This window comes from Cinclus cinclus, chromosome 14 (assembly GCF_963662255.1).
Source record: "Cinclus cinclus chromosome 14, bCinCin1.1, whole genome shotgun sequence".
Lineage (NCBI taxonomy): Eukaryota > Metazoa > Chordata > Aves > Passeriformes > Cinclidae > Cinclus > Cinclus cinclus.
Genome location: NC_085059.1, coordinates 14,883,078 through 14,908,099, shown reverse-complemented (window position 1 = coordinate 14,908,099; position 25,022 = coordinate 14,883,078). Strand labels below are relative to the sequence as shown.

General features: G+C 52.0%; 2 protein-coding genes across 5 annotated transcripts; one reads left to right on the top strand and one right to left on the bottom strand.

Moving 5' to 3' along the window:
• Nucleotides 1–38: 38 nt before the first annotated feature.
• On the top strand, nucleotides 39–4,111 carry CD74 (CD74 molecule). 3 transcript variants are annotated; one of them, XM_062501992.1, is made up of 9 exons: nucleotides 39–152; nucleotides 1,330–1,505; nucleotides 1,619–1,710; nucleotides 1,800–1,853; nucleotides 2,058–2,153; nucleotides 2,394–2,484; nucleotides 2,835–3,023; nucleotides 3,354–3,446; nucleotides 3,568–4,111. In XM_062501992.1, the coding sequence occupies exons 1-9, from the start codon at nucleotides 82–84 to the stop codon at nucleotides 3,573–3,575; spliced, it is 870 nt and encodes a 289-aa protein (XP_062357976.1). In that variant the 5' UTR covers nucleotides 39–81; the 3' UTR covers nucleotides 3,576–4,111. The 3 variants fall into 3 exon arrangements, with proteins under 3 accessions (XP_062357976.1, XP_062357978.1, XP_062357977.1); XM_062501994.1 differs by lacking the exon at nucleotides 2,835–3,023 and having other exon boundaries at nucleotides 3,571–4,111; XM_062501993.1 differs by lacking the exon at nucleotides 2,835–3,023.
• Nucleotides 4,112–4,408: 297 nt separating this feature from the next.
• Nucleotides 4,409–23,993, bottom strand: TCOF1 (treacle ribosome biogenesis factor 1). Of its 2 annotated transcripts, XM_062502247.1 has the most exons (17): nucleotides 23,883–23,993; nucleotides 23,339–23,394; nucleotides 20,561–20,703; nucleotides 19,757–19,860; nucleotides 19,149–19,491; nucleotides 18,240–18,325; nucleotides 17,556–17,780; nucleotides 16,712–16,972; nucleotides 12,833–13,007; nucleotides 12,548–12,690; nucleotides 10,602–10,766; nucleotides 9,925–10,156; nucleotides 9,614–9,702; nucleotides 8,666–8,894; nucleotides 7,116–7,688; nucleotides 5,940–6,037; nucleotides 4,409–5,424 (listed from the first exon to the last, which is right to left on the bottom strand). In XM_062502247.1, exons 1-17 carry the CDS (start codon nucleotides 23,991–23,993, stop codon nucleotides 5,395–5,397), a joined length of 3,063 nt encoding a protein of 1,020 aa, XP_062358231.1. In that variant the 3' UTR covers nucleotides 4,409–5,394. The 2 variants fall into 2 exon arrangements, with proteins under 2 accessions (XP_062358231.1, XP_062358232.1); XM_062502248.1 differs by lacking the exon at nucleotides 23,883–23,993 and having other exon boundaries at nucleotides 4,409–5,427; nucleotides 23,339–23,547.
• Nucleotides 23,994–25,022: the final 1,029 nt, after the last annotated feature.

Here is a 25,022-nt window from a genome sequence, read left to right as displayed (position 1 = left end):
TCAGGACAGGGTGGGGACCCGAGGGTATTTCCAGAAGCTTCACTCGGGGTGCTCATTGCCTTCGGGGAGCCCAGCGGAGCCATGGCTGAGGAGCAGAGGGACCTCATCTCTGACCGCGGCAGCGGAGTGCTCAGTGCTGGGGACACCCAGAGGTGCCACTGCTGGGGACACGGGGATGGGGCACACGGGGAGGGCGAAGTGGGCACGGTGGGTGCGTGGAGCAGGAGGGTATTGCGTGGTTGTGGGATGGAAGGGGATACAGTCGGGTCGAAGGGGGTACGGAGTAACTATGGGACAGAAGATAGAGTGCAGGCTGTGGGAATGGGGCACTGTGGAGCTAAGAGGGTCACGGAAGGGGCCAGAACATGTCTGTGAGGCAAGGCAGGGGCACGGGGTGGCTGTGGGACGGGGGGAGAATTGGGTGGCTGTGGGATGGGGACATGGGGCGGCTATGGGATTGGGAGGGAACGGAGTGGCAGTGGAATTAAAGGGGTCACTGCAGCTCTGGACCGCCGGGGACAAGCCATGGCGATGAGGTGGCCAGGCTCACAGGGTGGGACAGAGAGACATGGCTTGAAGCTTTGTGGGAAAGAGGTTGTGGGACAGGAGGCTGACGACATGACCATGGGGCAGGAGCAGACCCTGGACCCGAGTGGCTTTGTGGGGCTGCCCCCCCCCATGTCCCAACTCGTCCCTATGTCCTAACCCCCGCAGGGGAGAGAACCTCCCCCCCAAAACTTGCAGCCAATCAGAAGCTCTGGGTCTCTGACGTCGGCAGTCACCAGGCAGACGCCTGCGCCGCGCGTCCCGTTCGGAACTTGTCCCTTGGCCGGGCAGAGTCCGCTCCTCGCCGGGCAGCAGAGGCAGGGGGTGACCTCTGGAGCACCGCTGCGCCTCGACAGTGCCTCATTTACCCAGCGGGGCAGGATCCGGCACAACATTTTAAAAATTATATGCAGTCCAACATCCCATGAGTCCTGTCCTCTGCCCCATGGACCAGCGAGATTCCAAGTGGCTTCATCATCCCTCAAAAGGCGATGCTCAGAGTGATGCTGTTCCCCAAAATCCCCTGGAAGCTCCCTGTCCCCACCCATGTACCCTACCGTCCCGTGTCCCCACTTCCCCCCGCCCCACAGTGGGTTTCGGTTCCCGGTGTGGGGGGGTGACGCTCCTGCTGAGGTTTCACTTCTGCTCTCTGCGATGGGGGAATTTGCATTTGTCTGGCTGCAAACCCACTGGACAGGAGTGTCTGGGGCCGGGAGGGGGTCACAGCAGGATGTCCCCTCCTGCTGCTGGTGGGTGGCTGAGCTCCCTGTCCGTGTCCCGCAGGTCTGCGCTGAGGCGCAAAGCCACCTTCTCCACGCTCTCCATCCTGGTGGCCCTGCTCATCGCCGGCCAGGCTGTCACCATCTACTTCGTGTACCAGCAGAGCGGGCAGATCAGCAAGCTGACCAAGACCTCCCAGAAACTGCAGCTGGACGCTCTGCAGATGAAGCTGTCTGCCAGTCAGTAGCCCCATAGGCACCAGAGTGGTGGGAGGTGGAGGGGGAGAAGGGATGAATCCCTCCTGGACCACCCAACCTGGTTGGTGCCCCTCACAGTTCTCCTTCCTCGGCAGGTACCAAACCAGTGAATAAGATGAAGATGGCCAAGGCAAACACTCCTCTGGTCATGAGTGTCCTGCATCCTGCACCCTTTGAAGACTTCCTGGTAAGGGAGATCCACCACTGCTTGGCACTGCCTGCTGCCCTCAGGCCTTGCAGCTGCGCTCACACTGCCGCCTTCCCTTTTCTCTTGAGGTCAAGGCCCCTGCTAGCAATAAAACCGAGGACCAAGTGAAGCACCTGCTGCTGGTAAGGTCCCCTGCACCCCCCCTCCCCCGGTCCCCCCTAACCCCACAGCTGCTCCCTGCATTGATCTGGGGTCTCTTGGGGTGTTTAGAACTGGTGGGAACTCCTGACCTCCTGCAGCATCTGTCTGGCTGATACCAGCAGAACTCCAACCCCCATCCCCTGACTGAATTTTTCTTTCCACTCACTGTGGTGGTTGCTCTGCAGCAAGCAGACCCTAGCAAGATGTTCCCGGAGCTGAAGGACAACCTGATGGACAACTTGAAACACCTGAGGAGCACCATGACTCATATGGACTGGAAGGTCAGTCTTGTCACTGTCATCCTGTCTCACCTGCCTTCTGTCCAGGAGTGCTTTGGGGAGAGACTGGGGTATCCCCACCAGGATAAACAAAGTCTGGCTTTAGCCAGGCTTGGGCTGCTCCCACCCCAAGGAAGAGGGTGATGTTCACCACCTTTCCTGTTCAAGCCAGAGCTCATGACATGGCTCCTCTGGATTGAACTCCCCCCATACTCATAAACGTGCTGGACCCTCTCTTTGCAGTCCTTCGAGTCCTGGATGCATAAGTGGCTGCTGTTTGAGATGGCCAAGAACCCCAAGTCAGAGGACCGCAAGGCAATCCCAGCAGAGAAAGGTACTGGGGATGGCACTGCTGAGCTAGGGAGGGTCAGGGAGGTGTTGGTATAGGGCCTCTCACAGGGAACCAAGCCCTCGCTCCAGTCACGGACCTATTTGTTCTGTGGGGAGCCCGTTTTGTGGCTGTTAGGACATCACAGAGCGTCTCTGCCCACTGCCTGTAGAGCATTTGGAGTGAACAAAGGCTGAACAGTTGGAGCCCAATCCCAAATCCTTCATCCCTGGTTAGCCTGAGCTTCAGAAAGGTCACCAAGCAGGTGTTCACCTTTAACTAGTTCTGGATAGAATCTCCTGCTGAGGGGAAGGGCCTGGGGACTGACAGTGTCCCCTCTATTTCTATTGCCCTAGTGCAAACTAAGTGCCAAGCAGAGGCCACTTTTGGGGATGATCAGCTGGGCCGCTTCCGCCCACAGTGCGATGAGAACGGCGACTACCTGCCCAAGCAGTGCCATTTCTCCACCGGCTTCTGCTGGTGCTCCTATAAAAATGGCACCAAGATTGAGGGCACTGAGACTCGGGGAAAGCTGGACTGCCCCGGTAGGTTCCCAGGGAGGGGATGGAGAGAAAGGAGCAGTGTGCACAGACTGCTTGGGAGCAGGGAGGAGAGCTAGGAGAGGAGGGCATCGAGGCTTCAGGGAGCACCCCTCACCCATCCACTGCCAGTATGTCAAGGCTTTAAGGGACCCCAAAACCCACAGCCCCCTGCAGGTCGCTGAGATGAGGAGCACAGTCAGGGTTTTCCATGAGCCCTGCTTAGCCCCACTCCGCAGTGAGTGCAGGCTCTCCCTCGCTGCCCTCAGAGGGATGGGAGGTGAGTGATGGGACAGCTTCAGGGTCCAGCACCCACATCCTGCTTTCCCTTTGCAGGCACTGCTCCTCCCAGTGCTGCCGGTGCCACCACAGATCCAGAGGAGATGATCTTCTCCGGGGTGGACATGCTTAAGCTGAGCGCAGGCAAAGGTGAGTGTCCAAGCGTCCCCAGAGTCCTGGGGACTGCTGGGAGGGGGTAGGTTGTGAGGGAGAGGGGTTTTGGAAAGTCCTCGAGCAGTTTCACTGAGTACCTCCTCTTGTTCTCCCACAGCAGAGTAGAAGAGGATGCCCGAAATTGCTTTCAGCATCCCTGCCCCTTCAGCTTCTGCCTTATTTTCTATTTCTTTTCTGCTCTTATATTGTTTTCCAAGACGGTTAACAGTGGGCATCCCTCAGCACCCTTCCCCTGCTGCTGAGGAGCAGCCAGGAAATTTGTTTCAACCACATCAGATCCATAAATCCTGTTCTCTTTGGCTCGACCTCCAACAGCACCCAGGCAGCAATGCAGCTCACCCCTGTGAAGAACTTAAGCTTCCTTTCACTGAATGAACATTAAAAGCAGCAAAATAACTTCCACTAGCTTCTTAACTGATCCCCTGTAGGCTGGAGCCCTGTTAGATTACTGGAGTAATGGGTTTTTATTATGGAGTGCTCAGATTTGTACATAGAGATTTGCCTACAGCCTCAGCAGTGGGTAACCATGGGCAGAGGGGCTTCTAATTTTCCTGAATAGATCTGATTGGTCCTTTATAAACAATCTAAAAGATAATAATCTCAAATAAACTTTTGAATTAAAAAAAAAGCCTTGTAAGCAACTCCATCAGGGCTCCATGTGCTGTTTGCAGCTGAGGTTATAAATAAGTGAAACTTAAAAAAAAGGGGAAAAAAAATCTCTGCAGGCACTTGGACAGCCGTATCTCCACCCAGGACTGTTCCTTGTTCCATTCCTGGCGTGTCCCTTGTTTGATTTCACTTGGAGCCTGGGGTCCCCCTGCCCCAGACCAGAAAACGCTGGGCTCTGCTCTCCCACCCTCAACATCCTCCAGAGCCAGCCAGCCTTAGCCTCCCCTGACAGCAGCTGAAGTAAAATCTGTTTGTTGTTTTTTTATTTAGTATTTCATAAAAAAAAACAAACAAAAAAAACCCACAAAAAAACCAAAAACGGACTCTGCCTTGGCTGAGAACAGCTGTCGGACACAACTGTTCAGTGCAACTCCAGGGACATGATAATCACTGCTGTCAGTGTTAGAATAAAAAGGAAACCCGAGAGCTTTCTTTGTGGTAGCAAAAGTACTGACACCACAAGCCACAGAAGAAGGGGAAAAAAGGTAAAAGTTTTTCTCAAAAATATAGCTCTGTGGTAAGAGAAAGGGATGGCTAGGTGTCAATGTGGGGAAAAGCAGTTTATGCTCTGTTCTGGTCAAACTGTTCCATTCCATCTGTAGGGATTATAAACACATCTCCGGGCCTCAGCAGGGCAGGAGGAGACAGAAAGTTACACAACTCTGCTCTAAAAGTCACAGCTAAAAGAAATTATAAATTACTATTTTTAAAAAAGTTGGAATTCTCCAGGTAAGCTTCCTTTTCCTCTCTTCTGTTTGATCTTCACCCATAAATCTTTTATCACAGGAATGCGGTACCTTTGGGGAGAGGAGTTAAAAGTTAGGGATGGGGAGGAGAACAGCCTTACAGCTCAGCAGAGCATGGGCAGAGGCATCTGGTCCACTTCTAGGTGGCTACAACATCACCATCTACTCCCCATCACTTTTCCAAGCTCCCTGTGGTCAGCAGGGACAGACAGACACTGCCAGAGGCCGCTCATCTCTGCTGATGACAGAGGTCAGCAACACCCAGGCTGGACATCCAGTTCTCAGCAGCTAAAGAGTTGAGGTCAGACACATCCAGAGAAGCCAGCACACGGCTGCACAACATTCCTCACACTGCTTCACTCCCTGGCCCTCTGATCCAAGGCCAGGCTGGCTCAGTGAGCTCTTAGAGGGCACACTGTCTTCCCGAAACTGGCCCAGGAGTTCTGAATGTGGCCAAGGTTACGCCGCTCAGGGTACCAGTGGCCCGTCCCCACAGGCCATGTACCTTCTCACAATCCTTCAGGCTCAGCTCCTTTCTTCTTCTAAAAGAGAGAGGGGAAAAAATACATCAGTATCATTTGCACCACAGACATGAAGCACCCAGCAAAGCCACAGGGGTTTCTTGGATATGTCCTGCAGAGGTGGCAGCCACCACAAGGAACATCCTGTAGTCTCCCTCTGTCACCCCTTCAAGCCCTTGGGATGGGATGCAGAAGCCTGCCAAGCCCTCAGGAACTCCAGCTTCTGCTGAGAATGAGATGAACAGACAGCTGGAGAGCAGCACTTACTCCTTAGGCAGGACTATGTCCTTTGCCACCAAAAGGGTCCCTGGGTTTGACCATTCCAGGGAAGGGAATCTCCTAGGGCACCAATATAGGAACAAGCCTATGAGTCACTCTAATCCCAACCAAAGATCAGGGTGTCTTAAGACTGGCCACAGTGTACTGTAGGCTTTCCTATACTGCCAGCAAAGCCAGGACATGGCTTTATTCCTTCTCCAGCCTGGCACTTCTCCTGCTGGGATGAGCACTACAGCCCAGGGTGTGACACAAACCTTCTTCTTCTTCTTGTGAGCCTCAGCAGAGCCATCTGCTACAGGCACCCCTTCCAAAGATGCCTTTTTGCTCTTCTTTTCTTTTCCAGTCTTCTTTTCTAGGAGGGGGAAAGAAAAGCCAACTAAGAGAGGGACTCTGGTATTGTCAGCCTCTGAGAGGGAATACAGACTGGTAGGAGCATCTCCAGGAAGTTTTTGATCATATTCAAACCCAAGCAAGATTTCCAGAGCAGGAACTGGGTGAAGAAGAGCTCTACCCACAGGCAGCTGCACCCAGGGATGTTTCTCTAATACCCCTGGAGCCAGAGCAGCTCGATCCCACCATCTGTGCACACACATGGCTGAAATGACATAGAATTCCCTTCTTTCTACTTCCTGCTGCACACCTGCTCCAAGGAACTGTTTCAGGGCTGGAGTAGATCAGCATCTGTGCCACCTGTCAAAAACGAGAGCCAGGGGAGCTGCTAATACAGGGTGGACATGAGGTTCAGCACAGCACAACTGCTCAAGAGGCTCCATTCATCCCTGTTAAACAGCTCACAGAGGGGCCAATAGACAAGTCTGTCTCCTCGAAAACTAAGGGCTGTGTTTCAGCAGAACAGAAACACCATCAGATCTGGCCCAGGCAATCCACATCCTTCTCCCCATTTTCTTTAAAACCTACCAGATAAAACCTACAAAACCAACTCTCATTTGCAAATACAGGCTGTATTGCTAAGAAAAAAAAATGGCCTTTGGATTACAGCAGAGATCAGGACACTACAGAACAACAAGCTGTAGAAAGGTCAAAAGTGACAGGACAAGAGGAAATAGCCTCAAGCTGTGTCAGGAGAAGTTTAGGTTGAATATTAGGAAAAACTGCTTCACTAAAAAGGTTGTCAAACACAGAACAGGCTGTTCAGGGCAGCAGTGTGGTCACCAACCTTGGAGGCATTTAAAAGACGTGTAGATATGGTATGTGGGGACATGGTTTGGGGATGGACCTGGGTTAATGGCTGGATTTGACGATCTTGGAGGCCTTTTTCAAGCCACATGACTATGATTCCATGAGGGAAGCAGCAAAGCAGGAAGCCAGTGGGAATGTGGGTGCTATTTGCAAGGCTCTGCACCAGAGGCTGAATGTGCATAAGCTGCAAGAACCTATTGCAAACTAGGCCCTGAGTGTAGGATGCTTACTTTTAGCTGCTTTTTTCTTTTCCTTGATGCCTGCCACCTTCTCCAGGTCACCATCTGCTTTCTTCTTTTTCTTTTTGGGTACTTCTTCATTAGTTTGCCCTTTCCGTTTCTTCTCCTTGGGCTGCCCCACAGCCCCATCCTCTCCTGTCAGCTTCCGCTTCTGAGACATTTTCTGCTTCTTGTTCTCTTTGTCTTTGCTCTTGGATGTCTTCACAGCCTTGTCTGCTGTGGAGGATGGTTTCTTTTTCTCCTTTTCTTTTTTTTCCTTTTTCTCCTTTTTCTTCTTCTTCTTTACTTCCAAACCCTCCACTGTCTGTACTGCAGGAACTTTGGCAGAAGTGGTGACCTCAGTTTCACTCCCTGAGCTTGGCTGCTGGAACTGTGGGATGGAGAGCAGGGTATGTGATGATGCTGGAGTCACTTGCACTCCTGCTGTCCCAACATTGCTCTCTTTCGTTGCCAGGGTTTTCTTCAGTGAGGAAGCTTTGGGGCTGGCATGAATTAGGTCTGTTTTTCCTGTCACCTTCTTTTTGTTGGAGGCCTCTGTAGCTTCCTGCCCTGAAGGGGTGTTTTCTGCAGAAACAGACAAAAGAGAAAAGACAACTCAGGCAGCATTCATTACACACACTAGTCACAGGAGGATGGAAATATTCATTTGAAGAGCAGCATCCAGTTCTTCTCTCAAAAAAAAAAAAAAAGAGCTGAACTTGTTGGCATCTGTAGCAGTCAGAGAAAGATGCCTCAGCCTGAAGTGGGTGACAACAGCCACAACAACTTTGGCTGTTTGAGAAGATGGGTGGGCACAGATGGAGCAGTCCTTCCCCAGGACACCACCTCCAGTAAGTTGGGGACTTCCCAAGGTGGTGAGGGTCTCCACATTGCCATGTGTAATCACCACCAATGGCCAAGCCCAGAGCCCCTGGGCCCTCTTGAGCCCATATACAGAGTTCTGACTTCCTCAACAGCTCTTTGTACTATTTCATGATGTGCCCAAGGGACCAACAGACCCATCTGAGTGGGCCACAGTTCATCTGAAGGGTCACACCAAAGCAGAGGCAGCTCCCAGCTCCAAGCCAACAAACCAGGGAAATGGTGGAAAATTTTGTTTCTCCACAGGCCTTCTCGCTTGTCTCCCCTCTTCTGCTCTCCAGACATGCAGCAGAGCCCACACAACCCAAGGGGAAGCTTGAATACCAGCACTGTACAGCAGATGTTCTTAGGCAGCATTTGAACCTTCCACAGAAGCCAGCAATGCAGTGTGCAGTGGCTCCAGGGAGAGCCCTACCTGCTCACGTTAATTTACTGTGGTTAAATCACATCTTGGAAGAGGCAAAGGCACTGAGCCTTGGAGGCAGCCAGCACAAGGAAGGCGCTGAGGGAGAAGGCTGTGCTGTGGCCAGGGAAGCCAGCAGATGGCAGCAGCACTCCGTGCTGTGATTGCTTGGTAGGGGAACACGGGCAACACGGCCTGTCTCGGCGACACCCTCCTGAGCCACCACGGCTTCACCTCTGGGCCAAGCAAATTCCCAATCCTGCCAAAGGAGACCCACCTGCTTTGTGGTTTGCAGCCACCTGGTTGTCATCTGTGTCAGAGTCACTGCTGTCACTGCTTGAGCTGTCAGCTGGGGCCGCTTTCAGGGAGCCCTTGGTGAGGGAGTTTGCAGCACTCCCAGCCGCCTTCCCTGGACCCACCTCACCTCCAGGCTGGGGTGGAACCGTCTTTGGTGCCTGGGGTGTAACTGGGGTCTTGGAGACGACTGGGTAGCCTGTGAGGAGGGACTGAAACAGCACAGACACACTGAGGAGTCACAGCAGGGCAGCCTCCCACACACCAGACATGAAGCTGTCTCTGCTGCTATTGTCCTATTTCAAGTGAAAGGCCCACCTCTGGCCACCTGTGGAGCCAGCTTTGAGAGCCCAGGGCTACCAGGAGAGGGGCCAGCACTGACAGACAAGGGCTGAGCTGACAGACTGGAGAGCTGGCAGCCAGAGGCTCTCCTTTGCTCTCGCCCAGCAAGGCAGGCTTGGGGGAGGCTCCTGGCCATCAGTGTTCACCCACGCACACTTAATGCACTGCAGATGTGCTGCACACCCTGCACGTCACTTACAAAGGGAATTTAATGTTTTGGACAAGGCTTAAGTTACAAACTAAAGTGAGGGGAAAAAAAAAATCCCTGCTGCCACTGGCACTATGCATCAGTTCTCCTGGTTTAACCCTTGCAAGGTACTACATCCTCCTGTCTCTTCTCCCAGGGAAGGCACCATGAACCTTGGACCCAAGGCCCAGCTGCCTGGGGAAGCATTCCAGGTTCAAAAGCTTCTCTCCCTCTGCCTCCACCAAAAGATCTTGCTCATGCCACTACACTGGGGAACCCCCATTTCTCTGCCGGCAAACCCACCCAGCACCTCATCTGCTCTGGCTGAGAATTGACTCTCTCAGTCCTATTTAGGAGCCAGCTGTAAGACCCGAGAGGATCCAGCCTGCTCAAGTACCACACCTGCGATGCTGCATCCTCCTCCTCCTCACTGGACTCTGAGGAAGAGCTGTGGGCTGGCTGGGTCCCTCCTGGCTTCTGTAGAGAACCTGCTGGAAGAGCAGGTTAAAACCATTGTTAAACCACTGCTGCCTGGAGCTGAGCTCACCTCCCCAGCACATGCACCGAAAGCCCTTCTGCCTCCAAAAAAAGGGGAGTGCTCCGGCAGGGTGGAGAGGAGGAATGCCTCTACAACCACTGGAAACCTGTCATGGGGTAATGAAAGGCTGTCCCCATCCCAGGAGCATCAACAGCATCTTCTGGAGAGAACTGACCAGGTTTGGAAGGCTGCTTGGGTGCCTCCTCCTCGTCACTGTCAGAGGAACTGCTGCTGTCTGAGGTGTTCTCTGCATGGCTGGTTGGCACAGCCTGGCTTGGGTGGCTATCCTGTCCTGGCTGCTGGACTGGCTTCCTCGCCTTGGCAGTGGAATTTCCTGGGGCAGCAGAGCTGGCAGGAGGAGCTTTTCCCACAGGAACTGTTTGCTTTTGGCTAGAAGCAGCAGGGACCTAGGGAGAGTGAGATGAAATAGATCTGGAAGGAGGAATAACTAACTGCTCATATCCTATAAGCAGCAGCCCAGAGCAGATTGGCTTAGACCACCTTGGCCCGTCTTCACAGCTGTACTGCTCCAGTTCATGTCACAGTCAGCCCAAGATACTCTGAGGGCCCAGCTCATCCCAAGGTGAAGCAGGCAGCTGAGGCCAAGCAGACAACTGCTACCATAAAAGCAAAGAAGCAGCCAGGAACAGCAAAGGTACCAGGGCTACTCTCTGCTCCTTTGCCTCATCTCATGACATAACAACTGTGGTTAGGACAGGGCATCCCCTCTCTCCTGGCTTCATGAACACATCCTTCAGGTGGGGATGTAGCACCAGCCCCAGACTCAGCCCCAGCCCTGTCTTCTCCCTCTCCCCAAGGAAAGCTCCCCACCTTAGCCTCCTCCATCATTACCTTTCCTGCCAGCATGTTGTGATCTGAGCTCAAGCTCTCAGACACTCTGCTCACTGCAGGGACAGCAGGAGTTTTTGTCCTCTTCCCTGAAGGCAGGGTGGCATTTGCCTTTGCAGCCACCATGCTTGGAACTGCAGTTACTTTGACCTTCTGCTGAGACAGACTCTAAAAGAGATGAGAAAGGCAATCAGGACAGAACAAACTTGCAGGGAAAAGATCCAGAGGCATACACCAATCCAGCACTAACTCCTAAGCCTTTCTATCATTTTCAGCACAGCACCAAGACTTTTTGCCCCACCCTGAGCCTCTGAGCAAGCCCTCTGGCACAGCCAGAAGCAGAAATGAGGGCCAGCACCCCCAAGAGTGCCAAAAGCATTAGCTCAGTGCCCCAAAGGCACCTACCCTGAGGGCAGGCAGGGGAAACGTGCTGTGCTTACAGGCTGTGAGTCCCTACCCACTGCAGCACCAGCAAGACTGCAGCTGTAAACTTTTGCAGAGCGGGCACTTGGACTCCTGGATGTCTTTTACACTCTAAAAATCACATACCAAGAGTTAATTGGCAACAGAGATAAACAAAGACACCAACCACAGGGAAAATCTGCCTCCAGGTCCACAAGCCAAAAACAGATGAGGGGTCAAATTAACAAGAGCAATTCTGTTGCCTCACATTGAAACCTCCCATCAAACTTAACATAAGAGGGGCTAAAAATAGAAAAGCCAGGGGCATGGAAACTAGGCACTGAGGACAAGTCCATGACACAAATGTCAGCAGCGCAGGGAGAGCCACAAAGGAGCACTCAGCCTCCTGGTTTGTGCTACCAATGAGGCTATGTGAGCAGCTCTCCCCCTCCAGAACCCTGACAAGCTGGGCCTTTGTGGGCTGACATTTCCCTCACAGAACATCTGGCCTTGGGAAAGGAAAAGGCCCCACTCCACCATGCAGAGCTGCCAGCCCAATGTGAGCTCTTGGCCCTCTCACACAAAGCTCAAGTTACAGCAACTGCATTATTTTATACAATCTCAGTAATAGAAACATGCTTGAGTCAAGGACTGCTCAGGATGGCTGACTGCCCATCAGCTGGAGGGAGACAACTTTTCCACTGCCACAGCCTCAGGCCAACATGGGGAAAGGTTTCCTGAGTGCTCATAATGTCCCCCTCCCAGCAAAGGCATGTGTGGAGTAAGACATGTGCTTGGCCACCAAGCCCTGGGCTCAGAGCACCAGCCAGGCCACCACCATGTGGAAAAGTAGCCATGTTCTTCAGTCAGTGGGTTTTTCTAAGTGGTTTATCAGGCTCAAATGCAGGTGCTGTCCCCAAGACAGCATCACAGCGAGGCAGCTCTGGCCCTAGGGAGCTCAGCCACAGCTTTGCAGGACTGGCATGGAGACACAAAGAGACTCCAGTGGGAGAGCTGGCATCAGCTCCTTGACACTCAGGGGTGCTCTCAGCACAGATGTAGGGTCACCTCCCTTCTCCAAGGCAGAGACCTGGCTCCTCCAGCTGAAAGGCAGCAGGACCACTGTGCTACCCTTCATGGCAGATCCTGCCATCCTCCAAAGGCTTGTGAAAAAGAAAACCAAAGAACTTCAGAGGTCTGTGAGGAACCAGGCAATGGCTGCCTTGGCGCTACATAGGTCATGGGAAGACTCTTCCTGTAAGGATTTAGCTGCTTTTCCAGCCTAAATTCCTGGAGCAGAGCAGAGTCCCAGGGAAGGTCTGGGCTTGTGTCTACTCATGTTCCTGTAAAAGCACTCACACGCTGCAAGATTGCTGTGGCTGTGATGTGCACCCAGAGCTGGGGTCAGCCAGACCCAGGGACACGGCCAAGAAAAGCTGCTCCAGTCAAAGGGAAGCTCTGCTCATTACCTGCACAATTACCAGTGTCCAACTCCTGAGTGTGCAGCACTAAAAGCCTAAACTGCCAGTGGGTCAGCAGTTCCTCACCTGGGAAGGGGGGACTATTTCATCCTCTGAATCTGACTCCTCACTGGAATCATCACTGCTGTCCACAGCTGGAGGGGCTGTGGCTGGTGCCGAAGCCAGTGCCTTTCTCACGTTTGTTGGCTGGGTCACTGAATTGGTTTTCACTGCAGGAAAAGCATAAGAGATTGTCACTGAGAAAGAATTGCTCTCTGTGGCTGTCTGGAGCAGAAGCTGCTTCACATGCACGGAGAGTAAGAAACCCATAAGGATCAGGTGAGGGATCCTGGCTACTGCCAGGCAACTTACCAGCTTGTGGAGGCTGTCTCTGTGCTGCACGAGACTCCTCCTCACTGTCAGACGAGTCACTGCTCCCGCTTTCTGAAACCTGGCTTTTCAAGGTGCTTACTACTGCTTTTTCAGGCTGCACAGCTTTATCAGCCTGGCTGAGGTTGGGAATAGGCCTGGGTGGGTCTGATAACCTCTTAACAAAAAAGAAACACAGACCAGAAATGCAGTATTAGTACAGGTGTTGCTTAGGAGCTAAAGTGCAGTTTCAGCTCAGGTTGGGTTTTGTTTTACTTCAGTCACTGCCTGGGCCGAGCTGCTGTAGATACATCCCTCTGAATTTAGCAATGTCCTTCTTACAGAAAGCCCAAGTATGTTTTACATGAGCATACAGGCTATTAGTGCTTGTAAGCTTCTAACAGTAGTTCAGGGAATCAGTAGGAGTTGGGAAGCCTCGTGCCATCACACTTGCAAGGCTCAGAGACAGCATTACAGCAGCTACAGCCTGGAGTTGGTAGAGAGCTCAGTGTAGACACAGGGCTGACACAAGGGTTGGAAACACAGGGAAGGCAGAGAGAGGGTGTGACTCAACTTGGAAGATGATTTGTCATCAGGTCAAAGAATTTAGAAATCTCCAGACAACAAAACACCTCTGGCACTCAGTTGAGCTGTATCTTTCTGCAGCACCTGTCAACACTCAGATGTTCCAGGAGAGACCACAAGCCACTTTCCCGGCTGTGACAGCACTAGGAAGCCACAATCACCTGTGCCCCAGATACACAACTGCCAGATGAGACTCTTCCTGGCCCCTCTCCAATGGCTGCAGATCCCCCTCCTGCACACTGAAGGTTAGTGGTGGCAGAGGAGAGGAAGCATTTGTGGAATGATCTGGGAATTTCCTCCCCTGCTGACATTCCCCAGGCTGGCAGTGCTCTGCACTCACTCATTTACTCCACTCATGGCTCATCTCCGGGCTGCTCTGCCAAGGAGTACATTGTGTTTGCCAGGGCAGGCAGGCCCTGTGCACCCTGCATGTGATGCCAGGTGCACATGTGCTGTGCACGTGCTGCTTTGGTGCTCCATGAGAGAGATTCCTGCCTAGCTGCACCATCCCTGCTATGCTGCTAATGCAGTGATACCCCTACAGCCCACAACAGAGACCAATCCTACTGTGCTTCCTGGCACAGCCCTGCCATGGGCTGCCATTGGGGCATTGTTTATCATCTCCAAGCCAACACTAAACAGACAACAGCATCTGCATGTTTATCCCATTACAGAACAGCTCTCTGAACAAGCCAAGCACATTTTGACTCTGCTTAGAGAAACAGAAACCTCCACAAGTGCTTGGGGAGGGGGACTGTAAACCTCACTTCTCTGTTTTGTTTTGATACCAGTGAGTCACAATCTCCAGAAGAGAGGCCAGCTTTGCAATGCTGAAGAGACACAAGTACTTGAAGCGGTCGGAAGAATTCACACACACTGCTCTGAACGTGCTAAATTCCTCTCTGCTGTTCTGAACACTGCTGTGCAAGGGAAGCTTACCAAGATCAGAGCCCACTGCATTTTAAGCTCACTCAGTTTTAAGCCCTTCATAGCAACGGTCTGGCTTCTCCCTCTATGCAGATGCACAGCACAAAGCTGCTCCATTTCCTAACTTAGCAATGGAGTGGGAAAGAGCTGCTATGCAGGGGCATCATAACACCAAAAGAACATAACAGCATCTACATAGAAACCACCATAAGGTTCACACAGCCTCAGATCTTCCTGGGAGGCAGCCAAGGTCCATCCACCACATCAGATGGATGACAACCTCAGGTGGGATCTGGCCAACAGCATGGCCAAATCACATCCAGGAAGCAGGTAACACAGGCAGAGCTCCTAACAGCTTGAGAGTCACAGGTACTGAAGTAACTCAGAGGAGGAAAATAACTCAAGAGGAAATAATTTTTCCTGCTCTCTCTCCAGCCCCCAAAGCAGGAGCTGCCTAGCTCCCTGTAGCTCAGTGAGTGTGATGACTCAGCTCCTGCACAATCCATCTGCCACTTGCTGGGTCCATTTGCATCCTGCAGCTCTGCATGACAAGAGGGGAACAACACTGAGCCACGTGCTGGGTGTACACTCCAACACTGCCTGTGTGCTGCGGGGAGCACCTCCAGCACTGGGACCAGCACCTCAGCTGTGTCATGGCCCAGCCAAAGGGCAACAGTCACCTGCACAGGAGGGGGAACAGGGTTCAAGGAGGAAAAGAGACCCTCTTTCTCTTGGGAGTTTTGGCCTCTTCCCACACAGCCTGCAGTGCAAGATTAAAAGTTGCTGGCACAACTTCTGTCAGCACAACCCACATGGGTTTTCCTGGGATGCTCAAGGAAGACACGGGTTCCCAACACATGGATGCACGTGTATCTCACACCCACTCCTTGTAAACAGAAGCCAAAGCCTGTCTATAGAGGGCTCAAGCGCCACCTTTGGCTCAAAACACTCAGGAAAGAAGCAGCAGAGCTTAATTGCAAAAGAAAAGCAGCTCACAGCATCTTTAAGGTCAGACTGTACCCCATCACCATCCTTTCCCCCCAAAATATGCAAACACCTTGTCAACTTCTTTGACTAAATATTCCTGAGTCTTCAGGGGTAAACATACCAATTAAGCAGTTCAATTTAGGCATGATGTTCATTTTAATTGTGCTAATCCACCCCCACAGGGAAAGATGAAGCAGCTTCCAACGCTCTGTATCTGTTTGGATCTTGCACGGAAGCCAGAGGAAGTTGCAGGATACAGTAAGTCAGTGGTTAGCATATGCCCAAGTAGCAGATGGTAAGGGATGAGCTAAGAAGAGTTTGACTGGGAGGACAGGACTGTGGACACAGCTAAGCTCAATGGTTTATCATCAGGCTTCACTCGTGGTCTTTGCCTGCAGGCCACTAACATGGGAAAGAACAACCTGCATGGCAAAAACAGAGCTCCCTTGATAACAAGCTCTTCCTTGCTGGCTCTGGCTGTTGAGGGGTAAATGTGAGTTTGCAAGAGGGAAGAGGCTGAATTGGTTAAATCAGCAGGTAAAACTTGCCACTGAAAGCTTCACAGAACCAACACTGGAGGACACAACCTACACCAGCACATAAACCCTGCTAAAATGGACAAATCTCAATGGTTTTACAGTCAAACAGCTATCAAATAGCTGCTCCTGTCACCTAGAGTTGAATCCTCACATATCATCAATCATGCAGGAAGACAGCAGCACAGAGCCAACTGCGAGAGAAACATCCCCCTCCACCCACCTTAGCAGACCAAGGCTATGAAGACAAGAATGCAGAGCCTTGCTGGCTCTGCCTGTCAATAGTCAAAGGACATGTTGACAAAGAACCTCCTTGCAAGGACACATGAGGCTCTACCCCCAGCTTCCCTCCCTCCCTTGCAGACAATAAGGCTGCATCTCCTCAAGACTGCTTTCAGGACACTTTCTGAAGGGCCCTGCAGCTCAGACTTGAGGCAGAAAGTCTAAGTACAATGTGCCTAGGAATACTCTCAGGGATTTGCACCTCTTGGAGTTTAGCCACCTGAGTCCAACGTGAGTTCCCAGTCCTCATTTGGTTGGAGAACTGTGACCAAACCCTCACAGGAGAGCCTAGACCAAGCTACCTGTGACCCTGCACACAAGGCAGCTCCAGAGGGGCACGGCACGAGTGACTAGGTGGTATCAAACCATTTGCCTCCCACCTCCTCTGGTACAACTGCGTGAGAAGAGTGAGGCTGTACTTGCTTCCAAACAGAAAGATTTTCCTCTCTGAGGGACTGAGAAACAACACTCCTGGTGTTTCCAGAAGACCAGTGGCAGCATTTAAGGGATAAATGCCTGTCTTGCACATCCCATCCCTTGGCACTGGGCTGAATGCAGCGCCTACCTTCTGGCTGATGGGCACAGGGAGATCCTCCTCTTCACTGGCTGACGAGGCAGAGCTCTCCACTGGCTTTATACTTTCATCAGGCTTCACGGGAGCAGCAGTCCTTCCCAGTGAGGTTTTAGCCTGCTTTGGCACTGTTGGTTTTGGTGTTGTCTTCCCTTGGGACAGTGGAAGTGTTTTTGCTGGAGCTGCTTTGACAGAGAGTGATGCTGCTGGTGTAGGTTTCACTGGGGATGGGACAGCTTTTGGAGGTGGTTTTGTCTGGACAAGATATGAACAGAGTGAAATAAGGCAAATGCCACAGCAGCATTAATTCATTTGCTCAGACTGTAATCAAGGGAAGAAATTTCAGAGCTCCCTGGGAAAGGCAAACCCCGAAGGAAGATTAGTGACTGGCAGGACACAAGAAATTCTTTCATCCAGCTTTCTTCATCAGCCTGCTGCTACTACAAGTCCTCTCCAGTGAGCTACAAGGCAGTACTTTGCACTCTTCACAGCAGGGAAGCTCAGATGCACTACAGTTTGACAAATTAGACACTATTTATTGCCATTTATACCTGAGAAGCAAATTCCGCCATGGTAATTTGCCTCTTTGGGTGGGAAAAGAATCACTGGGGGCTTTTTTCTTTTAAAAGTACTGATGGATTTTTCTAAGAAAGGCACAATGGGTTGATTAAAGCTCAGAGCAAAGACATGGAGGTGCCTTTTAACACCTCACGCCTCCTTCCTCCCACCCCCAACATGACTTTGCTACACACTACGTGCATTTACAAAATTTTCTTTTCACTGCAGCTCCTAGCCCTGAGAGGCATGTGAGGAGAGGGAGGATCTCAGAGACACTCACTTGGGTTACTAATGGACGCTCTTCATCTTCACTGTCTGATGAGCTGCTGCTCTCTGATGTGTCATTAGGCTGTGCAGCCCCAGGAACCGCTGTCAATGCTGGTCTGGCTTGGTTTGCTGCCAGTGCTGTTTGCTTCACTGCATTCTTCTTAAGGGACACTGGAGCAGCAGGTGCACTTTTCACAGGTGCTGCATTAGACTGCACTGTTTTCACAGCTGGCTTAGCCTGGGAACAACAGGAACAAAAGGGAACAGGAGACTCAAGTAACACCTCTGAAGAAAATGGCTGAAAGCTCTAACTGAAAGCAAGTGGCTGAAAGCAAGCCACCTTCCTAATTTTGACCAGGACAAGCTTTTTCAGACCCATGAGCTGTGGAATATCTGAAGCAAGTCACTTTCTCCATGGACTGCCTGACAATATCCATTGAATTGCATACTAATCACCTCCTACAGATCCAAGGATCTCCCTCAGCTTCAGGCACTAGTAGAAACTGGAATAGAAAGGTTATGTCAGGGTTTAGTGGGGCTCTCAGCCACACAGCACGTGCTCTGGTCTTGGGTTTGGGGATCTCACACACCCAAGGTAATGGGTGCTGTCAGAATACAGCACTGCAGCATTTCTTCTCTTCTTCAAAAGAAGGGAAGTGATTTCTTAGGGAGAAAGAATCCATGTTGGAAAGGTTACCTGGATGGCTGGAGTTGCCAGCTCCTCCTCAGAGGATGTGTCCTCACTTGATTCCTCACTGCTGCTCTCAGCCTCAGCAGCCGGCTCTGAAACACAAGCAAGGAGATGTCACAGCTGCTGCCTGCTCTGAGACCCAGAGTGTGATGCTCATGTGGTTTTTGAAGTCAGGGAAGCAAAACAAGCCACAGAGAGGGCTAAGGGGATTTGCAGGGAAGGGGACCTAGCATTGCTGAAAACATCAATGGCATGCTGGGAACAGTTTCTCCAGACAAATTCTGGCCCACAAACACCTCTCCGTGAGTGCAAGAGATGGGAAATGCTTCCTGGCCACCCTCTGACTCTGTTGGGGTGCTGCCCAGCCACACACAGCTCCCTGCAGAGGCACCCATCCTGGCTGGGCCTCCTCAGGGCAAGAGCCAAGAGAACGATCATTTCCAGAACTTCAATGATCTGTTTCTCACTCTCCTCCTCCAACACACACAGACATACTTCAAAGCATTTAAAGATTTCCCTGAAGACTTCAAACCCCAAAACTAATCACTTTGCAATTGGGAATAAAGTAAAAACACCACAATGCCTTCCCATAAAGCTGAAAGTATCAGCATTAGTACTGCACCTCCTCTGGACATGCTACACTGTTAGCCTCAACCCCTGGGTATGTGCTGGGTGCTGCCAGACATCTTAGCACAGGATCTGCTGCTTGAAATGGGAGCAAGCACTCTGGATTCATCCCACGGAGCACCAGAGCTCACTGTTTTGCAGTGTTCTAGCAGCCTCCCCAAGCAACAAGCATCACTCTGAGCTTCCCAGCAAAGCAGCTGAAAGGAATATGCTGAAGGCATGTCTCAGATCCAACGTGCAGCAGAGCTGGAGCTCGCACACATCTACACCACCCTGCAGGCTCCTCACCCGCTTTGGGGGCTGGGGCCTTCACAGTCGGTGTCTCCTCTTCCTCCTCGCTCTCAGATGATGAGCTGCTGCTGGAACTTTCTGGTGCTTTGGTCGTTACTGGTGCTTTGCTTTGCCCTACTTTGGCCACAGCCGCTGTGGCATGTCCAGGCTTCCCAGGACTGAGCAGTTTCTGGGCCTTGGCTGGGGCAGGAGCTGCAGCTGAGGCATTGCGCTGCTGCTTGTTGGAGAGCACAGTTCTGTCAGCAGCAGAGAGCCCTGCTGCTCTGCCTGCTGGGGCAGTGGTCTTGGAAGGAGAATGCAGGGAGTTGGCACCTTTGCCACCCACCACAGATGCTGTCACCTACAGGAAATAAAGGAAATTAGAAGGCTACACACAGATGAGGAGCTAAACTGGAGACAATGTACCCACAACAGCAATGTGGCAGCAAGGTAAGCCACAGAGCTTCAAGGCAGCGTTTGGGGGACAGGTGTCCTAGAAAAGCTTATAGCAGCATAGGACGGTCATTTAAACATGATTTCCATCCCAGGACACAATTCTACTCCTCATGCTGAGGAGTGTGGGACAGTGGGAGCACCAGCTTTCAAAGCCAGGAGCGTTGCCTTACCGTCACTGCACCTTTCCCAGCCAGAGCCTCCTCTTCCGACGAGGACTCATCTTCCTCACTGTCTACATTCACTGCCAAGTTTGTGGCCAGAGAAAGGCTGGCTGCTGCACAAGAGAGAGCCACAGAGCAGCTGTGTGAGTGTGTTTCTCACACCAACACAGTCTCTGGTTTGCAGGAGGGCCTCAGCAGCAGGGCAGGGTCCCACCTCCATATCTGACCCAAGACCATCACCACTGCTGTCCCTGTGACAGGCAAGTGTTTTGCTCTTTCACCCCATCACTGTCCCAACCACCAAGATAGGGAATCTGTCAAGATCTGCAGTTTTCTAAAGGCTAGGCTACAGCAGATCAGACTGAACCAAAAATGTACCAGACATGAGTTTTTGTTAGACTCCGCAAGCCGACACCTCCCACATCAGCTGCACAAGAGATCTCTCCCCACCTCAGACCTGGGTTTCCAGACCAAGTAACAAGTCCTTCCCTGACCCATGAACGAGGCCTGCCTTTGCTGGCCCAAACACACACCTGGGGCCAACTAGAAAGCTCCCAAAAGCTTCATCTAAGCAACAGCATCCATCCCGCCCCAATGAATCATAACACTTTTTTTTCTAGCTTCAGCAGACATCTGTGCTCCTCAGAAACTCCACATGAGAAGGGGGTGCTAAATTAGTTGTCCTATTTTTCTATGAGCACAAATGAATAGCCATCACTTTACAAGCATTTTCTCCAGGCAAGCAAGCTGGGCTGCTCCTACACAAGTCTCCAGTCCTACTCTGTCAACTTCATGGAGATAAAAGGCTCCTACCATTTGCAGCTTTTGCCTTCTCTTTCTCATCCTCTTCTTTCTCTGAGCTCTCAGAGCTGCTCATGGGATCAGAAACTCTGATCTTTTCTGGGATGGTTGCCTCCTCATCACTCACATTTCTTCTCTTGGAATTTGGTGGAGTTCTGAGGGAAGACAATAGGTGTCAAAACGGGGAAAAATATCTTGAACAAATGAGAATATAATTATTCCTTCACTCTCAGATCAGGCTCCTGCCTAAGAATAGGCAGTGTCATTTCTCTACAGAGGAATTCCTAAGGGGGTGGGAAATACTTCTCTAACCTCCAAGGGACATCTCCAGTCCACAGTAAACTTCCAAGAGCAACATATTCCTGCAACACTCAGGAGAAATACTGAACCTAGATGATTTTTCTGTGCCCTAGGCAGACTCTTTTTCACTTCAGCAGAGAAATTAAAACATCCACAGTCAGGCTGGTGCTCGAGAGAAGGCATCCTACTGAACAAATTCTGTCTCTAGGAGGCAGCTACAGCCTCAGAGTAAGTGTAGCCTCAGGCTAAGGGCAGATATCCCCAGGCAAAATACCAGGTCCTGGCATTCCACAGGGTCAGGAGAAGCCGATCTAATGCGCACAAAAGCGATTTAACTTGGGTTCCCAAGTCAAAAGGGCAGGAAAGTCATGTTGCAGAGAGGTTTAAGAAAGGAAGTAGCTGGACCTACAGAGAATGTGTTAGAAAGAAGAGAAGGAAGAGGCCATACAAGTATTAAACACTTAAGCTGCTCAGTTGGGTTAAAACATTAAGCTGGAGAAAGATTTCTCCAGGTTCTAAATACTACCTGTACCAGAACAGATGATGTGGCTAAAGTTACCCATGTTTTCATTTCAGAATTAAAGACAACACGTTTATTACACGTTTACTTTATTACTGGACACATGCCAGTGTGATTCACATATGCAATGCTTCTGAGCCCTGGGACACAGTTACCAGAAGCAAATGTCCTCACTTCTGGGCCAGTTTAGCTTATTTTATTTGTTCATCTGTTTTAAAAACAAGATTAGTTTAACAATTTAATGAGGAGTGCTCTGGCAGCACTACTGTAACAGCAAGTTTTGTGCAAGCAGGCTATGACAAAGGCACATTTGCTCTTAGAAAGTCCTGTAACTACTCCAATAATCCTTTTAATAAAGCAACAGGGCAGCCCACACAGGCAGCTCTGACCGTGCAACCCATCCTGATCCACTGGCAGGTGACAGCACAACACAGACTGATGTGAGAATTTGTTGTGAGTGACCAGGGGCTCAGGGATACATTGTGAAGGGAAGAAATGGTGTCTGTAGCACTGTCCTTGTGGCATTCTGGAACATCTGAGGGCTGCAGGGCTCAGACTGCTCCTAGGGCTGAGCTGGTCCAGCTTCCCCCAGCTCCCAGGCACCCTTTTACTCCCTTGCATCCTCCAAGAGTAAATGCAGCTCTGGAGGGAGGCCACTCCTGGAACTGTAAATTTCAGCTTTAGGCTCACTCCGGAAGAGTTTCTGGAGAACAGCACCAAAGATGGCCTTGGTGAGAAGGTCAAGAGCCACATGGTAGGTTAAGGAAGGACATTTTTGGGCCAAAAGCCTATGAAGCTACAAGATGCGAAAAAGACAACTCTCTCACAGGAGCACTCCAGGATAAAGATAATTACTGGCCAACACATTTCTCATTTTGACTCCCAGCCAGGAAGAACTCAGACAGACCAGCAGTAACAGATGTCTTTGTGGGGCAGGACCAGAACAGAAGGGTGACACTGAAGAAAAAGGAATTAAACCTGATGCAAATGCCCTGCTGCCCCTCAAGTTTAAAAGCAGCAGTGTCTAGAAGGGTTTGCCGCAGCAAGCAGGATAACTAGCAGGTGGGGAAGTCACCATCAGCACCCATGAAAACAACAAACTGCTAGAGGGAGGAACTGCAAACCTATTTCTATGCTGCTACATCTTCATCTAGATCCAGCCTTTCTCCTGCTCAGGTGTGGCGAACAAGAGCAAGGCACGAGGCATCGAGCAGAAAACACCTTCAAAACAGTTCCCAAGGCTGCTGGCACACCCATGCTAAGGATATCCTCACTCCAGTGTTCTCAACTCCACAGATTCCCACATAACAAAGCACTGAGGCTGCCACAGGCCTCTCTGCAGTGCTGCACTCCAACATCCAACCAAAGCAAACACAGGGCGGGTGCAAATGTCACAGATGGAAAGCTCCCTCCTGCAGACCTTTGAATGGGGGATAACGATGTAGGAAGGCGTTTGGAACATGTAAGGACTTGAAAGGACAGGCTGAAACCAAGAGATTTCCTCTGAGTCAGATCATCTGTGATCTGTACCAAGGTTTAAGTCCCTGTAAGAGCTCTGGCATTTCAGCATCTGTTCAACTACTCTGTTCTTGGGTCAATAACCCTGCAAAGCACGTGGCTTTAAAATGAAAGTGAAACAGAACTGGGGAACAGATTTCTTACAATAAAGCATGACTGAGCTCCACAACACTTCACCATCAACCAGCATGAACAGCACCAGGTGCTCAAAAATAAAGTAACAACTTATCTCCAAGCTTGGGAAATTTCAAACCAGCATAACCCTGAACATCAAAAATGAATCGCTGTGAAACCAGAGGCTAGGTGAAAACTCTGCTGAGCACAGTTAACATCGGAAATCCTCTGACAACATGGAATTCCAACAAAAAAAAAAAAAAATCACGCATGCCATGCAGCTAAGATGTCAGCACAGTCTGGAATCTATTTGATACTCATTCCCTGCTTTGACTTACTTTTCCCAGTGGGTAAAGATGTCCTCGAGAGAGGTCGAAAGCGAAGGGAGCAATTTCTGTGAAAGCAGAGCGAACACTAGTCAAGCACCGGCCCCGTTTCGGGATGTAACTACCAGACAGAAGCAGCCACCGCGGGGGCCCATCCAAGCCTTCCCGGGAAAGCAGGACCGCGTCTCCCCGCACACACCTCCCGGTGAATCCCTCCCACTCCCCGCCCCGCTACACCCAGGGCAGCGCGTTCTCCTGGAGACTTCTCCCGGAGCAGCACGTGCTCGGGGAGTAGCCGGGCTGCCAGCCTTCTTCCCGGCCGGGCACCGGGAGCACCCTCTGAGTGCCGGGACACCGAGCGGGTCCAGCATGGACCTACAGGCCGACATGGAGCCACGGCTCCGCGGCGCTCCCGGCACCCACATGGCGCTCCCGGTGGTTGGTGAGGGAGAGAAGCGGGACCGGGCCCTGCGGCCCCGCCGAGGCCCGCGCTCCGGGACCGCCCCCTCCGCGTCCCTGGTGCCTCCCCCGCGGAGCGGGCCCGGCCGCCCGTTACCTGCCCGCTCTGCGCCTGCAGCTCTCGGGCGGCCCGCGCGAAACCGCCACGGAGCAGGTGCTGGTGGATGAGGGCCAGCAGCTCCCGCCCGCCGCCGCCGTCGGCGGCCATGGCGCGGCCCGCGTGCCGCGCCGGAGAGACGTCACTTCCGCTTCCGCCGCGCTGCATCATGGGAAGCGTAGTGCCGGGAGCGTCACGTGGGGGGACCCGGTGAAAATGGGTTTGTTACCCTGCCTGGGTCTCTCACACCGCCCCGGGGCAGACGGGGAGAAAGACGGAGGGGGATCACCCCTTGGGGGTCTCTCTTGCCGCCGCGGTGGGATATGGGGAGAGCGGAAGGGTAGAGGGGCGGTTCACCCCATGAGGTTCTCTCACATCCCCTCGGCTGGGGCAGGGGGACAAAGAGCGGGTGTCAGTGCGCGGTGATCCCGCGTATCGCTCTGGCAGGGGGTGGGTGAACAGGGAAAGGGCGGGCTCCCCATTTCGGATCCCTCCGCCGCCCTGGCGGGGAATGGAGGAGACGGAAAGCGGGGGTTCACCCCATGGCCGGAGCTGGGCCCCTCACACCCCCTGGGCGAGCAGAGAGCAGGGGGTAGGGGAAGGATGAGCTGCCCACCAGCGGGGGTGGCACAGCGGGGCCTGCAGCCGCAGCACCATATGCAATTCTGTATATTTCAGAAGAGTTTTCCGTGAGATTCATCCACAGTGCTCTGAAAACCGAGCCCTCAGCTGATTTAGTGCTGAGTGGTCTTTGAGCTGCTTGGAAGAGGTGCTTTGGCGTTTGTGGGGATTAAGTAAGCAAAGGGCCAGAGGGAAGAAGCTGCTCCTGATGCAGAGCAGCTGTTGCAGAGGGGCCTGTGACAGAGGGGCTGCCCCACTACTACCCCTCACCCCGTGCTGATACTTTCCAGGAAAAATCTGGCTCCCATCGCTTTGGCAGGGGTTTATTTTTGGAAGGTTTAATAATGTCCGTGGTGCGCCTGTCACTCATTCAAAATACAGACCCTTTATTTGTATTCATAGGCAGGATTAAATATAAAACTGGCCTGGCTCCAGCTGGCTCTTGCACCAAACGTCTTTGACACCAGCATCGTCCAAGGCTGTAAAGCCATAGTCCAGGTGGCAGTTTTACAGCTCCTG

Coding starts and splice junctions, on each gene's coding strand:
- CD74 (XM_062501992.1), top strand. CDS start 82: ATGGCTGAGGAGCAGAGGGACCTCATCTCTGACCGCGGCAGCGGAGTG. Junction 2,485..2,834: donor GGCAATCCCAGCAGAGAAAG/GTACTGGGGATG, acceptor CTATTGCCCTAG/TGCAAACTAAGTGCCAAGCA. Junction 3,024..3,353: donor GGGAAAGCTGGACTGCCCCG/GTAGGTTCCCAG, acceptor TTCCCTTTGCAG/GCACTGCTCCTCCCAGTGCT.
- TCOF1 (XM_062502247.1), bottom strand. CDS start 23,993: ATGGCCGCCGACGGCGGCGGCGGGCGGGAGCTGCTGGCCCTCATCCAC. Junction 16,973..17,555: donor AGCGTCCATTAGTAACCCAA/GTGAGTGTCTCT, acceptor TATCTTGTCCAG/ACAAAACCACCTCCAAAAGC. Junction 6,038..7,115: donor AAAGAAAAAAGCAGCTAAAA/GTAAGCATCCTA, acceptor TCCCCCTCCTAG/AAAAGAAGACTGGAAAAGAA.